At 50.6% G+C, this 22,771-nt stretch overlaps 1 protein-coding gene across 3 annotated transcripts; it reads left to right on the forward strand.

Moving 5' to 3' along the window:
- Positions 1 to 11,908: 11,908 nt before the first annotated feature.
- Positions 11,909 to 20,253, forward strand: B9d1 (B9 domain containing 1). 3 transcript variants are annotated; one of them, XM_076542519.1, is made up of 8 exons: positions 11,909 to 12,063; positions 13,148 to 13,216; positions 15,197 to 15,308; positions 16,673 to 16,761; positions 17,117 to 17,179; positions 18,262 to 18,535; positions 19,681 to 19,748; positions 19,980 to 20,253. In XM_076542519.1, exons 1-8 carry the CDS (start codon positions 12,001 to 12,003, stop codon positions 19,980 to 19,982), a joined length of 741 nt encoding a protein of 246 aa, XP_076398634.1. In that variant the 5' UTR covers positions 11,909 to 12,000; the 3' UTR covers positions 19,983 to 20,253. The 3 variants fall into 3 exon arrangements, with proteins under 3 accessions (XP_076398634.1, XP_076398635.1, XP_006973638.1); XM_006973576.4 differs by lacking the exon at positions 18,262 to 18,535 and having other exon boundaries at positions 11,910 to 12,063; positions 16,665 to 16,761; XM_076542520.1 differs by lacking the exons at positions 19,681 to 19,748; positions 19,980 to 20,253 and having other exon boundaries at positions 16,665 to 16,761; positions 18,262 to 18,448.
- Positions 20,254 to 22,771: the final 2,518 nt, after the last annotated feature.

Consider the following 22,771-nt stretch of genomic DNA (forward strand, 5'->3'; position numbering starts at 1 on the left):
GTTAACCAGAGAGCTGCAAAGGTTCTCGGTAGGCAGCTCCGGTGGGGCCCACGCCAGAGAGGTCTGGGTTTTCCAGTGAGACAAGAAAAGTGTGGAGGGGGAGACTGGCATGAAACTCAGTAAAGTCTGAGTGCCCGCTTGACATTTATTACGGAGTTCTCAACTAAAAGCTGAAGGTTGGGTTCCGACCAGAAATGAATTTTGGTAAGCATACACAGGTGTTTATGTTGCCCCCCCCTTGTGGTGATATTTTATTTGTATGTTAATAAATAAAGTTTGCCTGGAGATCAGAGGACATTGTCAGGCATTTTAAGTAAACACAAAAGGTCAGGCAGTGGTAGTGCACACCCTTAATCCTATCATTAGCAGCAGGGGGTACATGTGGTGTGGAGAGGCTGGAGGCAAGGAAGAGCGCTCAATGGCAGGTCCATCCCAGCGGGAGTGTGGACTGGGTAGGTAGGGAAAGTGTAAGGCCATGAAAAACGTACATGGGGACTGTTGCACTTCCTAGTTGGGTGACAGAAATGTCCCCAAGACAGATTCTCAGGAAGAGGAGCCCACTAGGTTGTCAATGAGCAATTGACTTCATAGTGGAGGCTTCAGAGCTGCTTGTGGTCTCTCTGGTAGTGACTCCAGCCTACTCCGAGTTTGTCCTGCCAGCTTTCCTGAGACTTGAAACCAGTATGCTTCCTGACTTACCTGCCTGCCTTCAGGGGCTCCCAGTGCCCCACAAAAGTGTTTATCAAACAGAATTAGTGTAGAGTTTTTAAATAAAGACCAGGCACTGGACAGAAACACAGTAGGTGAATTCTGAGAGAGGGCAGTGGAGGAAATATGAATCACACACACACACACACACACACACACACACACACACACACACAGAGAGAGAGGGAGAGGGAGAGGGAGAGGGAGGAGAGGGAGAGGGAGAGGGAGAATGGGAACCTTCTTGAGTTGAACTTGGAATTATTGTGATGATTTAAATGAGAATGGCCCTCATAGGCTCATATATTTGAATTTTTGGTCCCTAGTTGGTAGGCTGTTTAGGAAGGATCTGGAGGTGTGGCCCTGTTGGAGGAGGTGTGTCACTGGGGGTGGGCTTTGAAGTTTGAAAAGTCCATGCCATTCCTAGTTCATTCTGTCTGTTTATCTGTTCTCTCTCTCTCTCTCTCTCTCTCTCTCTCTCTCTCTCTCTCTCTCTCTCTCTCTCTCTCTCTGCCTTTTGTTTGTGGATTGAGATGTGAGCTCTCAGCTGCTGCTCCCAGTGCCATATGCACCTGCCTGCCACCATGCTATCCACCAGGATGGTCATGGACTCTGCAACCATGACCTACAAGTTAAATGCTTTCTTTTATAATTTGCATTGGCCATGGTGTTTTTATCACAACGGTAGAAAGGTAACCAAGACACTTGTCTTCCGGGCCACTTGTGAGGGTCTCTTCTGAATAGACTTTAAGGGGGTGGCTCCAATCTTAAGGATAAGATTTAGTCCTTTCTAAGACTGGCCATTTAAGACAAGGCACCGGGGGCCATTGATCTCTTAATTATTTTCAGAAGACATTACAAATCATGGGAGACATTTTTTTTTTTACCCACAAATTTGAACCACTTGTTAATTAAGTCTTACTGTAACGAGCATTTACAAATGTTGTTTAAAAGCATCCGCACTTCATCTGGGCTTCCCAAGTGCCAGGACACACGTCTGGCATGTGTGTCTTCATTTGGTTCTGTCTCCCTTTCTTTGAGCTCCTTTGCCTGCTTACCTCTATAGGAAAGCTGGAACCTCAGATAAATGGTTGTTCCAAAGAGGAACTAAACCTAAATTAGATTTATGATGAAATTAATACACGGGGATCATCTGTAAACTGTAAGTTGTCTCTGTAGGCATTTAAACAGATCAGGTTTTTAAATGACTGTTTTGTTTCTTCTAGTCTCAAATCTTTAGAGTTAAATCTTATCTGGGCTTGGCTAAGAAAATAACTTTTTAAAAACCTGTTTTCAAAAGAGACAATGGCAGTCAAAATCATTTTTAACATGTTTATACTTCTACACACCTTAAGTTGGCATGCCAGTGTGATGGTTAATGTTGTCAATGACAGGACCTGCAGTCACCTAGGAGACAAGCCTCCAGGCACACTGAGGGATTATCTAGATTAAATTAGCCTGGGACCATCTCTGAAGGATTGTCTAGATTAGATTCACTGAAGTAGGAAGATCCGCCCCCCCCAAATGGCAGCATCATTCCCTCCACCGGGCTACTGTCTGGACCACACACAGGAGAAAGTTTGTTATTCTACATAGTCATCATTCTCTGCTTCCTGACTACGGATACAGTGTGACTAACGGCTTCCAGCTCTGACCACTGGACCTGCTACTGTGATGGAATAAACCCTTTACATTGCTTTGCTCTGGTACTTTTGTTACAGCAACAAGGAAAGTAATTAAAAGAAGTAACTGCACAATAAGTTGGAAATGAAATTAACAAATCAAACATCAGAAAACAAACAACAAAATATATAGAATGACTGAAGTAAAAATGGATACCTTAAAACCAAATGCTCTGAGCCGGGCGGTGGTGGCGCACGCCTTTAATCCCAGCACTCGGGAGGCAGAGCCAGGCGGATCTCTGTGAGTTCGACGAGGCCAGCCTGGGCTACCAAGTGAGTCCCAGGAAAGGTGCAAAGCTACACAGAGAAACCCTGTCTCGAAAAAAACAAAAAAAAAACAAAAAAACACCAAATGCTCTGAAACCAAAAACAGTATCCAAATAAAATCCTCAGTCAGCTGAAAATGAGCAGTGAGGTCCAAGAGATGACGCGGCAGTTAAGAGCATTTGCTGCTCTTTTCAGAAGACTGGAGTTCGGTTCCCAGCACAGCTACCTGTAACTCCGGATCCGGGGGATCTGACGCCCTCTTCTGGCTCCCATGGGTATTCAAACATGCACAAAACCCTCTACATACACATATACACATAACTATATATATATCATCAAGCCATCAAACAAACCAAAGAATGCACCAGCACCATTCAAGAAGGCAACACCCAATGTTTGGGCACAGGGGGGCTGTGCTTGCACCTGGTGCTGATCCAGGTGACTTCTCCAGTGATCCTTGGGATCCTGTGTTGGGTATAAAAACACAGCTCTCACCTCAGAGTAAGTGTTTATTCTAGAACTGAATGTGAGTGACTATGGCCCAGGTACACAGATTTAGGTCACCCCAAATACTGTGTTCTAATATGGTAACACTTTCCTGAAGTGTTTATGGTAACGTAAATATCTGATATGCAGGCTATCTGAGATGCGCCCCCTGTGAAGTGCTGTAGACTTCAGGTGTCATCTGATAACACTCTTAACCTTTGGGTTGGTAGATGTCCCTGATAGAAGGACGGATGTTAGGTCACACAGCTGGACCATGAATGGCTGGTAAGATTCAAAGCTAGCTGGAGATAACTTGGCTCAGGCCCCACCTTCCAGCTCTCTATAGGCACAGGCATTCTAACCAATCAGCCAGCATGTAGAACCTTTATACAGGTGTGGCTTCTTTTCTAGGAACTTGAGTTCACAACAGGTTGGCGAGGAGAGTTTAGGACCAAAAGAACCACCCCCTACCATGAGATCGCCATACAGGCAAGGCCTGAACTATAAGCCTCTTAGCAGGTGATCTTGGCCCGTCCCTTTGCTCTTACTGGCTACATAAATGTCCTGTTTCCTGTCTTATGGGAAAGAATCACTCAAGACTGAAATGGGGACTTGGTCTAAATTCTGACTCGAGCTGCAATCCAAACAAGGGCCTTGCTGCACCATGCAAATGCTGGAGAGTAGGGTGCAGACCTCATTGATGGTGTAAGGGAGGCCTTTCCAAGACTGCAGTTCTCCCAGCCCTGCATCTGGCTGCAAGTACAGGACCCCCCAACCATGACTTACGCACCAGACTGGAAGATCATCGTAAGAAGTTCAAGACCGGGCCAACCATGATGCCACATGCCTTCCGGCACTCAGGAGGCGGAGGCAGGTCTCTTATGTTTCAGGCCAATCTGCCTCCATAGCAAGTTCCAGCTACCTAATGAGACCCTATCTCAAATAAGTAAAACAAAACACAAACAAAAGGGGAGAGAGAGAGAGAGAGAGAGAGAGAGAGAAAGAGAGAGAGAGAGAGAGCGCCAAGACTGATGATGGAATGGCTCAGCAGTAGAGGGGCTTGCCCCATAGGCCTGACAACCTGAATTCTGTCCTCTGATCCCATGAGGTGGCAAGAAAGAACCAATTTCCAAGAGTCATTCTCTGATTTCCACATGTGATATACATATGTCTGTACTCATATACACATACACAAAAATAAATAATTTCAATGGAAATATATATAATGGTGAAGGACTTTGCTGGCCCAGCTACTCTGGTATAGTGCCTCAGTTGTAAAACAGGACCCTGTGAGATCACAATGGCCTCACCCAGACATCATCAGTCAGCCCAGGATCCTGTGAGATCACAATGGCCTCACCCAGGCATCAGCCCAGGATCCTGTGAGATCACAGTGGCCTTGTCCAGGCATCAGTCAGCCCAGGATCCTGTGAGATCACAGTGGCCTTGCCCAGACATCATCAGTCAGCCCAGGATCCTGTGAGATCACAGTGGCCTTGCCCAGGCATCAGTCAGCCCAGGATCCTGTGAGATCACAGTGGCCTTGCCCAGGTATCAGTCAGCCCAGGATCCTGTAAGATCACAGTGGCCTCGCCCAGACATCATCAGTCAGCCCAGAAAAGAGTATCTGTGGGACAGTCTGTCTCACAATGGGCAAACAATTTTGGGAAGGAGAGACTGCAGACCCTAAGGCAGCCATTGGTTCTGTCTCTTCACCCTGCGTCAGAACTCTAACACACTCCACAGAGCTTGTTGGGGACTGAGGCTGTCTTCCACTTGGCTGTCGCCGTCCATTCTGTCTGTCTGAACTCATGGCTGACGCATTCGCTATCACATTCGAGTTTCTGACAGAATCCAGGTACAAGGAGCCGAGCGCCACCTCTGTCATCACAGGCAAACACCTTCTTGGGAGCTCTGAGCAGATCTCAGAATTGTGTCACATGACCTGCTGTAGCATGGCCTCTTTCTCCCTTCCTATAACACGGCCATCCCATCCTCACCTGGAGTTGAGGTAACCTCGGCAGGTAGTCACGACATTGAAATAAAGGTGGAGCTCCGGGAGTCCAATTAGCGAGAAAGAGGAGGGTTTATATGAGCAAGAATTGTTGAGACCAAGGTTGGATAAAGAACAGGGACAAATAGCCAAACAAATGGAAACACATGAACTATGAACCAATGGCTGAGGGGCCCCCAACTGGATCAGGCCCTCTGAATGGGTGAGACTGTTGATTGGCTTGATCTGTTTGGGAGGCATCCAGGCAGTGGGACCGGGTCCTGTGCTCACTGCATGAGTTGGCTGTTTGAAACCTGGAGCTTATGCAGGGTCGCTTAGCTCAGCCTGGGAGGAGGGGACTGGACATGCCTGGACTGAGTCTACCAGGTTGATCTCAGTCCTCGGGGGAGGCTTTGTCCTGGAAGAGGTGGGAATGGGGGGTGAGCTGGGGGGAAGGGGAGGGGGTGGGAGGGGGGAGAACAAGGGAATCTGTGGCTGATATGTAGAACTGAATTGTATTGTAAAATAAAATAAAATTAAATTAATTAAAAAAAAAAGAACAATATTTTGGTCAGCAGGAACAGTAATCGAGCTGTTGACAGTCCCAATAAAAGGACAGGGGAAGAGAATCACTGCGTGCACCTGGGAGTCCAGCGTTCCCCTCTCCTGCCACACCCCTAGCTGCAAGTCAAAGTAAAACTCTCTAATGCAGCTTCCACAAGGTTCATAGCGGTCTGGGACCTTACAGTGGTCCAGCTGTTTTGGGCCACCCACACTCCTGTAGGGACCCTCACACCCATGCCCCTGTAAGCCCAACAAGCTCAGTTGTTCCCCAAGCTAGGCTTGGGAAGAATTGCTGCATTGTCTGTCATCAGTGTCGTGTGTGGGTGGACAGATGTTTATCTCACCTCACCAAGGAAAGTACAAGAGGGTCTCAGATGCTTATCTCACCTCACCAAGAAAGTACTACAACAGGGTCTCCTTTCTCTCTAGGTGGGCTCAGAAACCAAGTCCTTAGAAACTTTGCTCAGGACGTAGCAGGAAGCAGCCAAGAACAGACACTGCATGGGTAACTCACAAACAAACGGGTCGAGGAGATCTGTGAGCCAAGAACATGGGTAGGAGGCACGCAGGTGTTCAAAACAAAGATTAGGCTTCCGGGGAGGCTTGCAGCCTGGCAGACTGGGGTGGGCAGGGGAGCTGATCTCCCTCTCAGGTGCCTGGTCTCTTCAGTATAGACTAAATTGCTCATCTTCCCTGAGGGGTGCTTTTGGTGTGAGGGCAGAGGCCTCTGTTAGCCCAGAGCCCTGTGTGAGCTGGGTGACAAGCAGTAGAACCAGAAGTGGGTATGCAGTAGTACTGATCAACACACACACACACACACACACACACACACACACACACACACACACACACTGCTCCTTGATTCCCCACCAGTGCCAGGCCACAGATAGCCACACTGTAACACACTGCACACCCCAACCATGTGTTCACAGATCTACTTGCTTATACTCCCAACAGGGATGCCCCCAGTACACAGATTTCACTGCGGGAACACACACCTTCACATAAGCAGCCAACACCCGGTGTACATTTACATTCACAAACTAGGATTTTCATGAACAGATGTGCATAAACACACACAGGGACTGCACACAGACACACAAACTTCTAGGACACACATGGGCACCTGTACAGCTCCCCAGAGATGACTCCATACATAGAACACATTGACCCGTACACATACAACTTTCTGTTGGGCCGCCAGCCAGCTCTCAAACCATGACATGGAGACTTATTTATTATGAAGTGTTCAGCCTTATCTTATGCCTGTCCCGCTAGCTCTTATAACTTAACCTGTTTCTCTTCACCTGTATTTTGCCTCGGGGCTTTTTACCTTTCTTTCCTTCTTCATGTCCTACTTTGCTGCTTCCTCTCTGTCTGGCTGGCTGGTGGCTGCCTGGCTGGCTGACCCTGGGCATCTCCCTCTCTTTCCCCTTCATTCTCTCCCCTCAAACCTAGATTCTTCCTCCTGCTTATTCTCTCTGCCCGCCAGCCCCACCTATCCCTCTACTGCCTAGCTATTGGCTGTTCAGCTTTTTATTAGACCAATCAGGTGCCTTAGGCAGGCAAAGCAATACATCTTTACATCGTTAAACAAATGCAGCATAAGCAAATGTAACACATCTTTGCCCTGTTAAAGTAATATTCCACAGCATACACACTCTTCCCCAAGTGCTTCTGCTTGAAGATCTGTCTTCACCCCAGCATGGTAGCCATAATAACCTACCCTCCTCCCCACTAAAGGAGTGATTTGGGCCCAAAAGCATCTTACATTCAGGGGATCAGGTGGGTAGTAGGTTCACAGGAAGGCAAAAGCTGCACTTATAAAATTTCATATGTCAGTCCATAGTGGACCCTGTGGCCAGCTTGGTGGGAGGGTGATGGGTGGAGGCTCTGAGGCTGCTGCCCAGGGTCTGCACCAAGGCAATGTGGCTTGATGGAGGCTTTATTCTTAGGGCCACCTTGAGCCTCCCTGCAGGATAGGAGTTAGCCCTAAGGCCAGCAGGGGAGTATATTTTGGTTCAAGAACAGCAGCATATAGAAAGTGGCTGCCCCAGCTTCCAGTGGCCTGGGTGGCCAGAAGGATGAAGACACAGCTGGAGGATTCATCTTGTTTCTAGCACTGTGCACAGTGAGACCCACTGAAGACCCGGTGGCAGCTGTGGACATGTGTCATCACCTTGCCTGGTGTTGTATATGTGAGGCCTGTATTGTCCTGAGACTGGCACTTCGTTATTTTAATGGTTTATTCATTTTATTTTATATACATTGACTGCTGTTTTGCCTGCATGTATGCCTGTGTGAGAGTGTCAGACCCCCTGGAACTGGAGTTACAGACAGTTGTAAGCCGCATATGCGTGCTGGGAATTGAACCCAGGTCCTCTGGAAGAGCAGCCAATGCTCTTAACCACTGAGCCATCTCTCCAGCTCCAAGACTGGCATTTTATTTTTTTTTATTTTTTTTTTATTTTATTTTTTTATTTTTTTTTTTTTTTTTTGGTTTTTCGAGACAGGGTTTCTCTGCGTAGCTTTGCGCCTTTCCTGGAGCTCACTTGGTAGCCCAGGCTAGCCTCGAACTCACGGAGATCCGCCTGGCTCTGCCTCCCGAGTGCTGGGATTAAAGGCGTGCACCACCACCGCCCGGCCGGCATTTTATTTTTTTTTAAAGATTTATTTATTTATTATGTATGCAGCAGGCCAGAAGAGGGCACCAGATCGTATTACAGATGGTTGTGAGCCACCATGTGGTTGCTGGGAATTGAACCCAGGGCCTCTGGAAGAGCAGTCAGTGCTCTTAACCTCTGAGCCATCTCTCCAGCCCAAGACTGGCATTTTATACAGATCAGAGTTTAATGTAGTCACAGCATTGGGACTGGAAGTTACCAATAGTTGACCCTGTCGGTCAAGGCCTCTAGCTTTACCATGTCCTGAGGATGGCATCATGACAGGAGCACATTTAGAAGTGGCCACATGGCAAGGTGGCCAGTGATTCAGGGGCCAGACTCAATCTTTCACAGCTTCCATCTTCAAGACAACTAACTCACTTCTCAAGACCTTCAAAACCTTTTTATAAGATAGTACTCAGTCCTTCTGAGCATATGGAGGACTGAGATCCACCCCCGTAAACACAAAAACAAAAATGCCACCATTAATTACCTCATGCTGTGCCCACTCCTTGAAGACTCCACATTTGGAGGACAAGTCACAGCTCCACCAGAGGAGGACTACAGGCCTCTGTAGTTGGCTCTGAGGCTGATATCCTCCACCCCAGAACATCCCTGAGGCTGCTCTTGCTTGCCCTGGGTGTGGGGATGGAGGGATGTATCTGTTGTCTGTCCTCAGAACCCAAATCTGTGAGGAACAAGACAGCAGGGGTCATCAGAGCTGCCGCTGTGGTGACAGCTCCTCACTGTCTTCCTCTTCTCAGCCTTCCTGTCTCAAGAATGGTGACAGAACCCTGAGGCACATCCTTTCCTCATGTCCCTCTACCTGTCCTGTCCCCAGCTGATCACTGTTGACCCAGACATATTTGGAGATGCCAATACCACGGGATGACCACCAAGAACAGCAGCAGCAGTGGAGTGGAGCCAAATATGCTGGGGTCCTTGCTGCAGCCGGGCTGCACTTTCACCAATAGCCTCCCCTGGATCCTCTTTAGGGACTTCAGCCTTGCCATAGCTCCAAGTGTCAAGCCTCAGCTGCTTTCCAGGACCCCTTCTTGCCTTCAAAACTAGCACCAGGGCTGGAGACATGGCTCAGTGGTTAAGAGTACCGACTGCTCGTCTAGAGGACCCAGGTTCGGTTCCCAGCACCCATGTGGCGGTTCACAGCTGTCTGTAATTCCAAGATCTGGGATACATGCAGGCAAAACACCAATGCATATAAAGCAAAAATTAAAAAAGAAAGAAAGAAATTAGCACCATCCAGGTGACTCTTACACTACCAAGTTCGGTTGCCAACGCAAGGTACAACCTTGGCCACCTCTGGAACACAGGAAACACTTCCCAGAAGATTCCACCTCTACGATGCTGGTCTCAATCACAGCTGATTCTTCAGCCCCTGCTGACCAGCATTCATTGTCCCAGCAAAGCAAAGGTTTTACCTTAGTGGTTCTGGACCCCTGTTAATCAGAGCTGATTCTTCAGCTCCAGCTGACCAGACACCACAGATTCTTCACACAAAAGGTCTGCTAGAGTCTTTACTTCCCTCTGAAACTTCCCAAGTCAGGCCTTCATCATCTGTGCTGCTCTCAACATTCTTTTTTTGTTTGTTGTTTTTCAAGACAGGGTTTCTCTGTGTAGCCTGGCTGTCCTGGAACTCACTCTGTAGATCAGGCTAGAATCCAACTCAGGTATCCACCTGCCTCTGCCTCCTGAGTGCTGAGACTAAATAAAGTAAAGGCATGCGCCACCACTGCCCAGTGTTCTCATCATTCTTATCTACCACCAAATTCCTACAGAACAGCTCAGTGACCTCTCAACACTCAATGGCTTTTCTAGCCCAAGTTCCAAAGTCCTTCCACAACCTTCCCCAGAACAACACAGTCATGTCTGTCACAGCAGTACCCCACTAACTGGCACCAACTTGTCTTAGCTAGGGTTTCTACGGCTGTGATGAAATATCATGACCAGACAAGTTAAGGAAGAAAGGGTTTATTTGGCTTACACTTTCATATCATGGTTCACCCTCAAAGGAAGTCAAGACAGGAACTCAAACAGGGCAAGAACCTGGAAGTAGGAGCTGTTGCAGAGGCCATGGAGAAGTTCTGCTTACTGGCTTGCTCCTCAGACTTGCTCAACCTTCTTTCTCGTATCACTCAGAATCACCGGCAGCGGTGGCCCCACCCACAATGGGCTGGGCCTTGCCCCATCAATCACTAGTTAAGAAAATGCTCGACAGGCCTGCCCACAGCCTGATCTTATGGAGGCATTTTCTCAATAGAGCCTCCCTCCTCTCAGACGACTATAACTTGTGCAAAGTCGACAAAAAACTAGACTCAGCTTTCTCATCCTTTTGGTTTAGAACGCAAAAGCCTTAACTAATGAATAATCCGGAGTTTGAGAGTGCCCCCTTCTCAGATCATGGCTCAATCAGTAGCCTGTAACGTTCCAACTCTTCCAGTTGAGACCAGCAAGTGGCAGCCACTACCTAGGGGAGCGGTGCCTAGGGGCTCTGCTTATGTGACTTGGCTCTACATTAAAGAAAATACATTTTGTACACTGGCCCACCCGGGAGGCTATGACCACACCGCTTCCCTCGTCCACACAAGTGGCTGTGGGAACACTCGACTGACTTCCCAGTTGGCCGCTGATGTGATGACCTGGACTCCACAGGCTGAGCTCCCTCAAGTGATACACCTTTGTACCCATTTGTTTCCAGGCTCTCCAATACTTAATGTAGTCTCTAATGTTTCCTTGTGAAATTCTGCATGTGAAGCCTAAATTACTGCAATGAATATGGCCAAATTACCCGCCCCCCGTCTGAATTTCAGTTTCTTCCTCCAGAAATGGAGATATATTCAATGATTCATTTAAGATGTAGTTCCCAAGTGTTTACAATGGCCTTGCCAATAAGGACAGGCACTTGGGGATCTAGAGGCAAAGGCTAGCATTAAGCCACCTTGGATTGGACAGTGATGAGAGTCCCGTTGGAGCCAAGGGATGACAGCTGCGTCTACCGGGTAGGATGCTTGGGACCCAACTCTAACATCCCTGAGCAGCCAGTGATTCTCCAAAAATGGGTGACTGGTACGTGGATCGCTGCCTCTCCGTGGGCCCTAGTTTCACATGCGGGAGCGGGGGCTTGGACTGGAGGATTCTAGGGGATTCAAGGACAAGAGCCTCAAAGACCTGAAGGGCATACCCTTCACCTGGGGCAGGGCGCAAGGCGATGCCTGCTGGACCACTCGGTGCATCCGGCCCTCCGACCGCCGCCGCCGCGTGCGGCCACAGCGACACCTTCTGGCCAGAGGTAACTCTAGCACGTGACTTTCCGCGGGCCCGAGTCCGGCGGCGGCTTCTCATCACCCAGTTCTCTTCGAACATGGCCAGGCTAGTGTAGTTACAGTTACCGCGGGTCTGAGGGTCCAACCTTGGAGGTTAATTTCACCCGACGGGAGCAGAAGACCGTCTTTATGGCCCCCAAGACTACTGCGCCTGCGCACTCTAGTTCTTGAACGAAATCCGCACCGCTGAGAAATTTGTCCCAGATGGCTTGCCATCTGTTTCCAAGGTAACCTGGGAGTCTCCTGGCAACGGCCGGGCGCGCGGCCTGCGCGGGTCTCCCGGCTCAGCGGTGCACGCGATGGCTGCAGCGAGTCCCAGCGTCTTCCTGCTCATGGTCAACGGGCAGGTAGAGAGCGCCCAGGTGAGCGGTCGTGGAACCTGCCCACGGCCGGCCCGATCCCCTCCCCAGATTCTTCCCTCAGCTCCCAGAGAGCCAAGCCATTGCTCTGAGCCTCTCAATTAGTTGGAAAGGAGAATCAGCGTTTGAAAACCCTGGCGCCAGGTTGCTGGGCCCGGACAAGCAGGCATGAAAACAGACCTCTGAGCTGGTACCAAAGTCACACTATGGCCTCCAGCTCGGATCCTGTCTACTTGGTTGAGTGATGGGCTGGGACTAATCGGAGTGAAGGCTCAGCTGATCTACTTAACAGCTAGGAAAACTTACCAGAAGGCAGGGGCCAAGTGGAATTCGAACCCAGATCTGTCTGACAGTCAGTCAGAACTTTGCTACAATTATTTTTCTGGGCTGCTTGTTGTAAATACTCGTATTCTTACTTATTCTGAGGTTTGGCTAGATGGTTTACGTTCTGCCAGGCCCGAGGTTCCGTAGGCGTTCCTGCCTTCCTGATTCATCAGGTACTCCGTCCTCCCGTTTTCCTTGATCCAATAGAAGGATGCCCAGCTGGGCCGAGTACTCTAGCCACCTCCCTCCGGTTTCTGCTCTGGGCCCTCCCTTCTCCTAGGCTCTCAGTTCTAGCCACAGAACTGTAGCCTCCTTGTTTCGCGGCAGCATGTTTCCTGTAGATCTCATTTGTGCCCAGCGCTGGGGACACACAGAGGCATAAAACCTGTTCCTTCCTCAGTCACACAGGGTTGTCAGACGTAGACATTGGGTACCTGAATGTGGAAATGCAGAGGGCGAAAGGAGGCGAGTAGTGATCCTTAACCAACTAAGGAGCTAAGAACAGGCCCCCCGACGGTGAATGAGCCAGACGAGGGACTGGGAAAGACAGACAGAAAGACAGACCCTGAGCAAAGCAGCCTATAAGCATTGGCAGTCTGGGACTAACCCCGACTTCCTCATTTCTGTCCCCTGCCCCTGCTGAAATCCATACCCTCCGTCCCAGGTGCCTCATGTTCCTAATTCCTACCCATCGCACCCGCCTAGCTAATGTTTGGGCTCAGTTTGCATTCCCTAAACCGAATCCTGCGTGCTTTGCTCTCAGTTTCCAGAATATGACGACCTCTATTGCAAGTACTGCTTCGTGTACGGCCAGGACTGGGCGCCCACAGCGGTGAGTTTGACCCGTGGGCCTCCCCTGCTTAGAGCTTTGGTGATTCCCGAGGTACCTGTCAGAGCCTTCTATTCCAGACCCAAGAGTTGGACCCTCGGGTCAGAGAGGACCCAAACAGGAGTTTGCTCCTGGCAAAGCTACAGAATACAGCCGCCACTGGGTTCACTGATGCATCCCTGGAGTGCGTGCTGGTGGCAGCCAAGAGGGGCAAGTGGCAGCATTAGCTGGCAGGCCTGGAAAACTGCCTGCCAGTGGCGGTAAACACCATCAGCCAGTCACCCCCGCCCCTGCCCCCCAAAATCTGGCCTTTCCTCAGACAGTGGAGAACACCCAGAAGCCAGGACAAAATGCAGGATCTCCTCTCAAAGTCTTTCACCACGGATGGGGCTGTGGTACGCCACACTGTGCTTTTTTGTTAGCACCTCGCACACTTAACCCTCACAACAGTTTAAAAAGCAAAAGCTGGCCAAACATGGTGGCATATGCCTGCAATCCAGCACAGAAGGCTGAGGCAGGAGCATCTCTGGGAGTTCAAGGTTAACCTGGGCTACATATATAAGACCCAAACAAATGGAAAAAGATAAGTGGCATAGAAGCCCAACTTCTTTGAGCCTGAGTCTCTTCATTTGTACCACAGACATGTTAGTACTTTTTTTCTTTTTTCTCTTATGATATTTACATTTTTTAAAAGATGCCTCTATTTATTAGGGATTTATTTTATTTTAAATTATGTGAATGTGTATCTGTGTATGGCTGTGAATGCAAGTGACTGTGAAAGCCAGAGGTCAGATCCCCTGGAGCTGGAGTTACAGGTGGTTGTGAGCTACCCTTGGGGCCAGAGAGATGACTAAGCAGTTGACTGCATACTCTTGCCGATGACCCCAATGATACCCAGCACACAAATGGTGGCCTACAACCATCTGTAACTCCAGTCCCAGGGGATCTGATGCCCTCTTCTGGCCTCCATAGACACCAGGCACACGTATAGTACACAGACATGCATGCAGGCAAAACACAATAAAATGAAAAGGGGGGAGGGTGGCATTGAGACAGGGTTTGTGTAGCTCTAGTTGTCCTGGATCTCGCTCTGTAGACCAGGCTGGCCTCAAACTCACAGAGATCCACCTGGCTCTGCCTCTGCTTCCCAAGTGCTGGGATTAAAGGTGTGTGCCACAGCCACCCGGCTATGAAATGAATTTTTAAGATGATTTTATTTTGTGTGTACAGGTACATGCACACACATGCTAGATATGTTGGGGACAGAGGACACCTTTTCTGGAGCTGGTCCCCCCCCCCCTCTTGTTATAAGGCAGAGACTGTCTTTTTCTTGCTGTCATGTTTTGTACCCCAAGCTCTACGATAGTCCCAGAGCATCTGGCCGTCTGCTGTCTCCACCTCCCCCCTCACACCACCACACCAGGGTTGTTTATCTGTTTGATTGTATACGGTTCTGGGGATGGGACTCGGGTTGTCAGGCCTGTGCAGCAAGTGCCTTTTCCCACTGAGTCAGCACTTTCATGTCTTAATAATTATTACCGAGTCCTCTGGGAGTGACCAATGCCTGACAGAAGTCCCCACCTCCGTAGAGCAGAGACCAACACAGTAAGCTGGCCATGCTCTAGTCTGTCAGTCAAAGATGGGTGGACCGAGGAGGGCAGGGCATCAGGAGCACACAGACAACGGGAGGGGGGGGGTCTAGACCAAGGCACTGTGGGGTAAATACCTAAAAGAAGGGTGGCGCATGCCTTTAATCCCAGCACCTGGCAGAGCCAGGTGGATCTCTGTGAGTTCGAGGCCAGCCTGGGCTACACAGTGAGATCCAGGACAGGTTCTCGAAAAACCAAAAAAAAAAAAAGTTAGTAAAAGAAGGGTGGGGGACAAGCCACAGGGAAAGAACTCAAATGGCCTCCCTAACCTGCCCACATAAGTGGAAGGGGCATGGGTACCTGGAGCTCAGACCAGCTGTCTCTGTCTGTACAGGGTCTGGAGGAGGGCATCTCACAGATAGCATCCAAGAGCCAAGATGTCCGACAAGCCCTGGTGTGGAACTTCCCTATCGATGTCACCTTTAAAAGTACCAACCCCTATGGCTGTGAGTCTGCGGGCCGTGATGGGGGGGGGGGGGGTCCGCTGCCGCACCTCCCCCACTCTCCTTCTTCAGGTAGACACTGCCGGTGTCGTGGTTTTGGCCCCAGATGTACTCAACATCTGCCTGTTCTGTTGACCGCCATCTGCACACAGAGCCTGGTGTGCAGGGCTGCAGCCACCTGGCTGGAGGATCTGACCCCGAGCCGCTCAACTTCCCACTGCATGTTGCTGCAGTCAGCTGCAGCTCCTGCTCATCCTGTGCCGGTTGCTCGGGACCTTCTTCTGAGCCTTTGTTCATGCTCTGTACAAAGCCTTCCCCGCATCCCACAGCCACCCTTCTAATTCTGAGCCCTTGTAAAGCTAGCAAAGCCGCGGAGGCTGGCCAGGCCAGGCCGCCACTGGTCTGCCAAGGTTGGCAAGTGTGGAGTGTAGTGGCCGTTCAGAGAACACTGTTGGGGAAGCACCCGTGGAGAGGAGTGCAGTGTAGGGCTGTAGAACTGAACAGAGACCTGCCTGTCTGTGCGAGTCCTTCCTGAGCACACACCCCAGCAGTGTGCTCAGAGGTGAATACACACGTGTCAAGAGCCTCTATGTGAGTGATCTGTAGTGATCAGGTAGTGTTGAGAATGAACCAACCACCATATAGGAACTATCTGAGTGACTCACAGGTTGCCTTTGGTGGCGGAGGAGTAGTGGGAAGGGCAGGTTTCATTAACCTTGACTGAGCACCTCTTGTGTTTGGTACGATTCCAGTGCTTTTAGACACAAGAAAGCTGAGGGCAAAAATGTCGAGAAACTTGACTGAGGCCATTCAGCAGTAACCACAGAGCCAGCTTCCAGGCCTTACCTGTCATCTGGAGTTGCAGCAGACAGTAGATCTGTCAGTTACCCCCAGAGGTCAGACACTAAGGAAGCGGAGGCCTGGCAGGCCTGACTGGATGTGATCAGGAAGCATATGCAAACATCAGTTATGTTAAGGAAAATACCTGGAAGGCCATGATTTTCCCAACTGTTCTCAGAACCCTCAGGACAGGCCCCTCCCACAGGGTGTCTGCTTAGAGAGACCATATCCACCAGAGAGGAAGAAAGCAGGGGCCCAGGTTGGCACAGAGCCTCCAAAGGACTTCCTGTGTCTGCTAAATGTCTTGGCCCTGTCTCCCCACCCATGAGTAGAGGTATGGAGAGCACTCCCAGGGCACCAGCAGAGGCACAGAAAATAGAGGGGACAGAAACCCTGGTGTGGACAGGATTCCCAGCGCTCCGGCCATCATCCTGAGTCCCTGCTCCAGACCTCAGCTGGGCACACCATGTACTGCACACCTCCCCTTCTTTCCCCACATGCCAACCTTGTCCTTCAAAGGGCCACAGATCGTGCTCAGTGTGTATGGACCAGACGTGTTTGGGAACGACGTGGTCCGAGGCTACGGAGCGGTGCACGTACCCTTCTCTCCTGGACGGTAGGTGCCCACTCTGACCCAGTCTCTGGCCTGCAGTCTGCCCCTTACTGGGCAGGCAAACCCTGGGGTCAGCACTTTTAGACAGCAGGCTTTCTGGCCATTGCTCCTTCCTTGGACTTGGGCAAATAATATTCAGGGCCCTGGGTGACCTGGGTGTAGCCTTCACCTTGGAAGAGACACACCTACGTAGGAGACTCATGCTACTGGAGAGGAATGGAAGTGGGTGTAGACAGAAAAGGTCCCATGTGCAGCCACACACCTTCGTCTGTACAGGTTTGCACCCTGGCCTGCAAAGGTTTCCACAGGGCCAGTACTGTTCCTCAGTACATCTCTGTGTTGCAAACGTTTGTTGCAGGCACAAGAGGACCATCCCCATGTTTGTGCCGGAGTCCACATCTACGCTGCAGAAGTTCACAAGGTGGGTCTTCTGTCTGCAGCCTTGCGGCCTCCTGATCTAATGGGTAACTAACGGGCCAGCGCCTCCCACCCTCCTGAGACCTGGGAACCACACAGGTCTTCACGTGGCTGCACCTAGAGACAGCTGGAAACAGGTGTGCAGACGGGAACACTGCCGAGTCCTCGGGCTTCCTTGGACCACTTTCTGGCAGCTTAAGGCTGCGAGGCTTTCTGCTGTGCCCTTTGAGTCTGTCACATGGAAACGCCGTTTGTCGGGCTGCAGCAGCAAGAGGCAAACTCCTTATGACAGCCACAGTGACCCAATATTATGAGCATCTACTAAATGCCTTCCACATGGTACCTCGGGGAGGCCACTTTAGGTAGGAACAAGAGCAGAGTCAAGCAGCAGCCGTGAAGAATCTTGGGAGCATGTTCTACACACCAGGCACTAAGAGCTCTTGCTTGCTCTCTTGAGGAAAACTTAAGAGTTGGGAGCAGCCAGAAAGATGCTGCTGCCGGCAAGTGTGAAGAGAGTTGGGGTGTGGGGGTGTAAGGAGGAGGCAGTGAGAAGGTCCCAGAGAACAGGACAGAATCTTGGAGATGGCCCAAAGGGGAGGTCTTTGCCACATCCAAATAGGAGTTGGAGGGATCTGCTAGCCCAGCTCTGCTGCATGCCGCCTCTGCTCCCCAGCACATTGACAGGGATGAAAGGGAAGTGAGGGGCCCCTGGGATCCCAGGCAGCAGCCAATAAGCAGCCTCTTGCAAGCTAGTATCAGGCAGAGAGGATGTGGAGAAGGGAGCCTGGACCCTGGTTTTGAGAGGGCTGAAGAAAGGTTCTGGGCTGTGGGAGGACAGACTTAGGGCTGACTGCACCTTGCCTATGCCTGCCTGGATAACCCAGGATAATTCCCACCTTGCAGCATTCCTGGTACCTCCTCCACAGACCCTCTTCACAGATAAGCCACCTTGTCAGTGTCGTCAGTCCTTACCCAGCATCCCTAGAGCTCTTACTCGACCGTTGCGGCCTCTCCACCCTAGTCTTTGCAGAGCCCTTAGGGTAGTGTCGCTGCTGGGAGCTGCCTGGCACACCCTCTTGCATCTAGGAGCCAAGATGCCGGTGGCCTCTTTCTCGCTTCCCATTGCCTGGCCTTGGCTTTCTGAGCCCACCAGGTTCTGCCCTGCCTCAGCCCTTGCCTGGAGCGCTCTGCCGGAACTTGCCTGTCTCTTCTCATGAGGAAAACCACCGTAGATTAGAAGAGAGCTGGAGACATGCTGAGGGGGCCTTGACTGCCAGGCATTCCTCTCCGAGACATCTCAGTGCTGAGGTGAAGACAGCCAGAGCTTTGCTCTATGATGGGGAGACAGGAAGAGGCCCAGGTGCGTGCACACTCACTCATACACACACACACACACACACACACACACACACACACACACACACACACACACACACACACACGTCCAGTTTCTTCTGGAATGCACAACTGTGGGGACCCTGGTTTCCCTATCCCCCACCTTAGGTTGTCTGAACAGCACTCCTCACGGTTGTTCCCTCAGGACCTCCTGCCCAGCAGGCCAATGGGGCTGCTGAGGTCTAGCCTGGGAGCCCAAGGATCCAGCCATGCCCTCAGCATAGTTATGGGTGGTAGATGTGTAGTCATGGTTACCTTTCAAGCCTGTCACAAATTGCCCAGGGAAAAAACAAAGCCCCACTGCTGCAGGCAAACAGGAATGTTGATGGAGTTGTTCCACAAAGTCCGAGTTGGTCCTGGGTTCTGTGCTTAGGCTAATCCTGTCTGCCCCAAGCCTATGGTTTCCAGCAAGATGCTGGCTGGGCCTGTACATCCTGTCCATGTGCCTTAGAGCCCTGGGTGGGGCCCAAGATCTGAAGTTAGGGTGCAGTGGGATTGTGGCCTGTGAGTCACAGGACATTTGTAGGAAGTGCTTCTGAGTTTCCCAGCCAGAGCCTGGAGGCTGAACGGTACCCTTAGCTGGGTGAGACTTTAAAAGTAAGATGACCTGTTACCCAGAGCCTTCCAGGGCCAGAGTCTCCCTAGAAAGGGTAATGTTATGTGGCAGCTGGCAGGGTACCTTTGTTTCATATAGTCCCATGAGGTAGGTGCTATTACCTTTCACAGTAGACAAACAGGTTCAGTGACAGGGTGTGGCTTGTTTTGGATCCCATATAAGGAGGCAAAGTTTGGGGAGCTGAATCTGGCACTTGAAATTGGGTTCTCCCTCCTGAGGCAGCTAAGGGCCACACTGCCTTCTTGCTTCTCTTCTGACCCATCTGTTCCTTGTGTGTGTGTGGGAAGCTGTGGTTTCCATGGATTCAGGTTGTACTTGGTGATGCAAACCCACAAAAGCCTTGGCTGGACACGGCTAGGAGCGCCTGGCAGCTGCTGGGACTGTTGGCCACAGACCCAGACAGGGGACATCTCCTGCACCTTATCTGGCCTATCAGACAGGCCGGAGGAGGGATAGCGGGAGTGCTCCTCACTGGTGTTTTCCTATGTCCTCAGCTGGTTCATGGGACGGCGGCCTGAGTACACAGACCCCAAGGTGGTGGCCCAGGGTGAAGGCCGGGAAGGTAAAACGGATACTCCCAACCCCAGTTGAAGGGAAGAGGTGGGGCCCCCAACCCCCAGGAGCCCAGCAAACAGATGGGTGAAGACTAGGGAGCTGCCAGGCATCTGGGACTTGGTGACATACAAGCCACCCACAGAATTTTCTAGAACACCACCCACACAGGGGCTTCAGCGGGTGATTTGCTGTGTCTGTCCCTGACAAACCTCACCTAATGCTCACCTCATGTCTCCAGTGACCCGTGTCCGCTCTCAGGGATTTGTCACCCTCCTCTTCAATGTGGTCACCAAGGACATGAAGAAGCTGGGCTATGATACTGGGCCTGTGGACACACAAGGAGTCCTGGGTCCCAGCCTGTCACAGAGTAACCTACAATGAAAGCATCAGCCTTTCTGCCCACCACGATGGCCCAGGTGCCTTACAGCCCACACACAATCAAGGACTCAAGCAGCCTGGCTGGGAAGTGGAGAGCTGAAGACATTTTCTATAATAAAGCATCACATTTTTTCCAGAAATTCTGGGGCCTGGATTTCTTGCTTTGTTAGTACCTCCCCAACAGGAACGGGCCTGGGGCTCAACCTCCCAGGACCTGCCCCAGAAGGGTGCCAGACTGGAGTGGATCGGGGAGTTAGGCTCCCCAGGATTGCTAACAAACTTGTTCAGAGCTGAGACCCTTTCAGGGTCCTCAGTACTCATCTCTAAAACTTGCCTTTTTCCACATCAGGATGTTAAAGTCACTTGCTTCATGGCTGACACTATGACTGCCCACCATTTTGTCAGCATCATCTGCAAGAAGTGTCCTGGGACACTTCTTCCATTCCTATCCCATTCCCACCCTACACCTCTAGTGTGCTGCCAGGAGCCCGAGGACAGGCAAGAAACATGGCAGGCAGGAGGCTGTGCCAACAGCGCAACTTTCTGGCAAGCCCCACAGCCCAGTCTCTGCAGCTCCAGCCTTTCCTCCTAGAGGGCCCACATCCGTTTTCCAGTTTGTTTCTTTGCCGATCGACACTTCCAGACTGCTTCCCGAGGCCTAAGCCATCAAACCACACCACAACTGCTGGCGTCAGCAGAGAGCTTGCTCTTGACACTCTGTCTTCAGCTGCCCCTGTGGATAACCTCTTCAAGCCTCCACACTTGCAGTGATGTTGACATCTGCACCCCATGCACAGTTGCAGCAACTGCATCACCCAAGCATCTCTCAGACCAGTACCTCCCCCCTGCAGTCTTCCGTTTGCCACCCAAGACCTGCAGCCCGTGTCCTTTCTGCCATTAGCACTCATGGCTGTCATTTGTAACCTAGATGTAGCAGGATCTTAAAAGTTCTTATTAATAAAATCAAACCCGAGGCCAGTTATTGGGGTCAATGCTGGTAGATCAGAGAGACAGAATAAGCCACAGCTATCTCACCTCGCCGGATCCTCAGCTGGTCTTGTTTCCTCAGACTGGAAGCTTCTGTGTTCCTTTCTTTATACTAGCTCAACAAAACCGCACCCACCATAGTGATCTTTTCACTCACCATCATACCCTGGGGGCCTCACTCTGCCCATAGTCCCTGTGTTTCTCAAGCCACTCCCTCATGCCCACCCTATCTTTAGACCATCAGCACACCCGTACCTCCCACCTCGTGCCTCCCCTTACCCTGGAGATGCTACCTTCCAGAGGCCATACCCCTGCACTGTCTTTCCCCCAATTCACAATGGCACATTCACAAGGAACAGTCCCTTCCCTTCCTTCCTCGAGCCCACTAAGCTCTTGGTTCAGGAGCCCTCTTATGTCCCTCTGCATCTCACCCTATTTCACTGCAGGTCTCTTGCCCAACACCCATGCCTCCTGGCCTTTTCCACCTCAGAAGCTCTGTCCCTTTCCAGTCCATCTCTGGCCTCATACCATAGGCTCATCCGCTAAAAGCTTTGACACAGTGGGCGCCTCCTGTGTGAAAATGTCCCTTTCTCCAACACTAGGAAGCTATTTAAACACAGGACAACTGAAGTGACTTTACAATGAGTTACAGACCCACCATCTACAAATTGTGGACATTTTTCCTGCAGGCAGGATTCTGTCTGCAGGTTCCACAAACCAAGGTTCCAGGGTCACAAACATTTACAGACATGTGCAGACTCTTCTTGTCTCCATCCCTTGAGCCTACCAATCGTGTATCATTTTCATTGTGTTTGGTATTACTAGTCCCCTAGAGATGATGTTAAGGTACATGGGGTAAACACTATGCAAATACTTCACCATTTACACAGGGCATTTGCTTGTCCTTACATTTTGGTGCCCTGGTGGGGTTCTAACCACCCAGGACACCTAAGGACAGAGACTGTATTTGCATTTTCACATTGGTGAAATCTTTCTTCTCCTCTAGTCCACCCTGTGCTTAGCATATTACCTGCTGTGGACTGCAGCATGCTTATCATTAGCCAGAGTTCTGTACTATTCATCTTTCAAGTGAACATTTACATCCAACAAGATACATACACATCTGTGCTGTCTGAAGAATTTCAATGAATGCATACCCCAACCCCAATCAAGGCACGGAAAGGTACTATCACCTAAGAGCCTCTGGCATGCCTGCCAGTCAAATTGAGGAAGCATGCAGTGGAGAACTTTGGAGGCCAATGACTGGAGCATGCCTGAAATGTGAAGGGTGCCAGCCATAAGACCTTTTTGTTTTTTTTCCTCCCCGAGACAGTTTCCCTCTGTAGCCCTGGCTGTCCTGCAACTTGCTCTGTAGATCAGGCTGGCCTTGAACTCTTGAGATCTGCCTGCCATTGCCTCCCAAAAGCTAGAATTAAAGGTGTGCACCACCACCACCCAGTGACATGTGACTATGACCCAGGTTTATCCTCCACTCACCGTCACGGTTGTTGACCAGATTGTTCACTTTGTCATGGTCAATCCATTAGACTCCATCTCCTGGGCCTCTCGCGTCCCACTGGTAAGCTTACAAAATGCTAAGAGGTTGTTCACTAGATAGGAAGCCTGACCCTTAAACCTCCTTGCTCTTGTCCATGGAGCCCTTGA

This window comes from Peromyscus maniculatus, chromosome 8 (assembly GCF_049852395.1).
Source record: "Peromyscus maniculatus bairdii isolate BWxNUB_F1_BW_parent chromosome 8, HU_Pman_BW_mat_3.1, whole genome shotgun sequence".
In the NCBI taxonomy this organism is placed as follows: Eukaryota; Metazoa; Chordata; class Mammalia; order Rodentia; family Cricetidae; genus Peromyscus; species Peromyscus maniculatus.

Excerpts from the sequence above, each read along its gene's own strand:
- B9d1 (XM_076542519.1), top strand. The coding sequence starts at position 12,001 with ATGGCTGCAGCGAGTCCCAGCGTCTTCCTGCTCATGGTCAACGGGCAG. Across the intron at positions 12,064-13,147 it reads GGCAGGTAGAGAGCGCCCAG|TTTCCAGAATATGACGACCT; the intron begins GTGAGCGGTCGT and ends CTTTGCTCTCAG. Across the intron at positions 18,536-19,680 it reads GGAGACAGGAAGAGGCCCAG|CTGGTTCATGGGACGGCGGC; the intron begins GTGCGTGCACAC and ends CTATGTCCTCAG.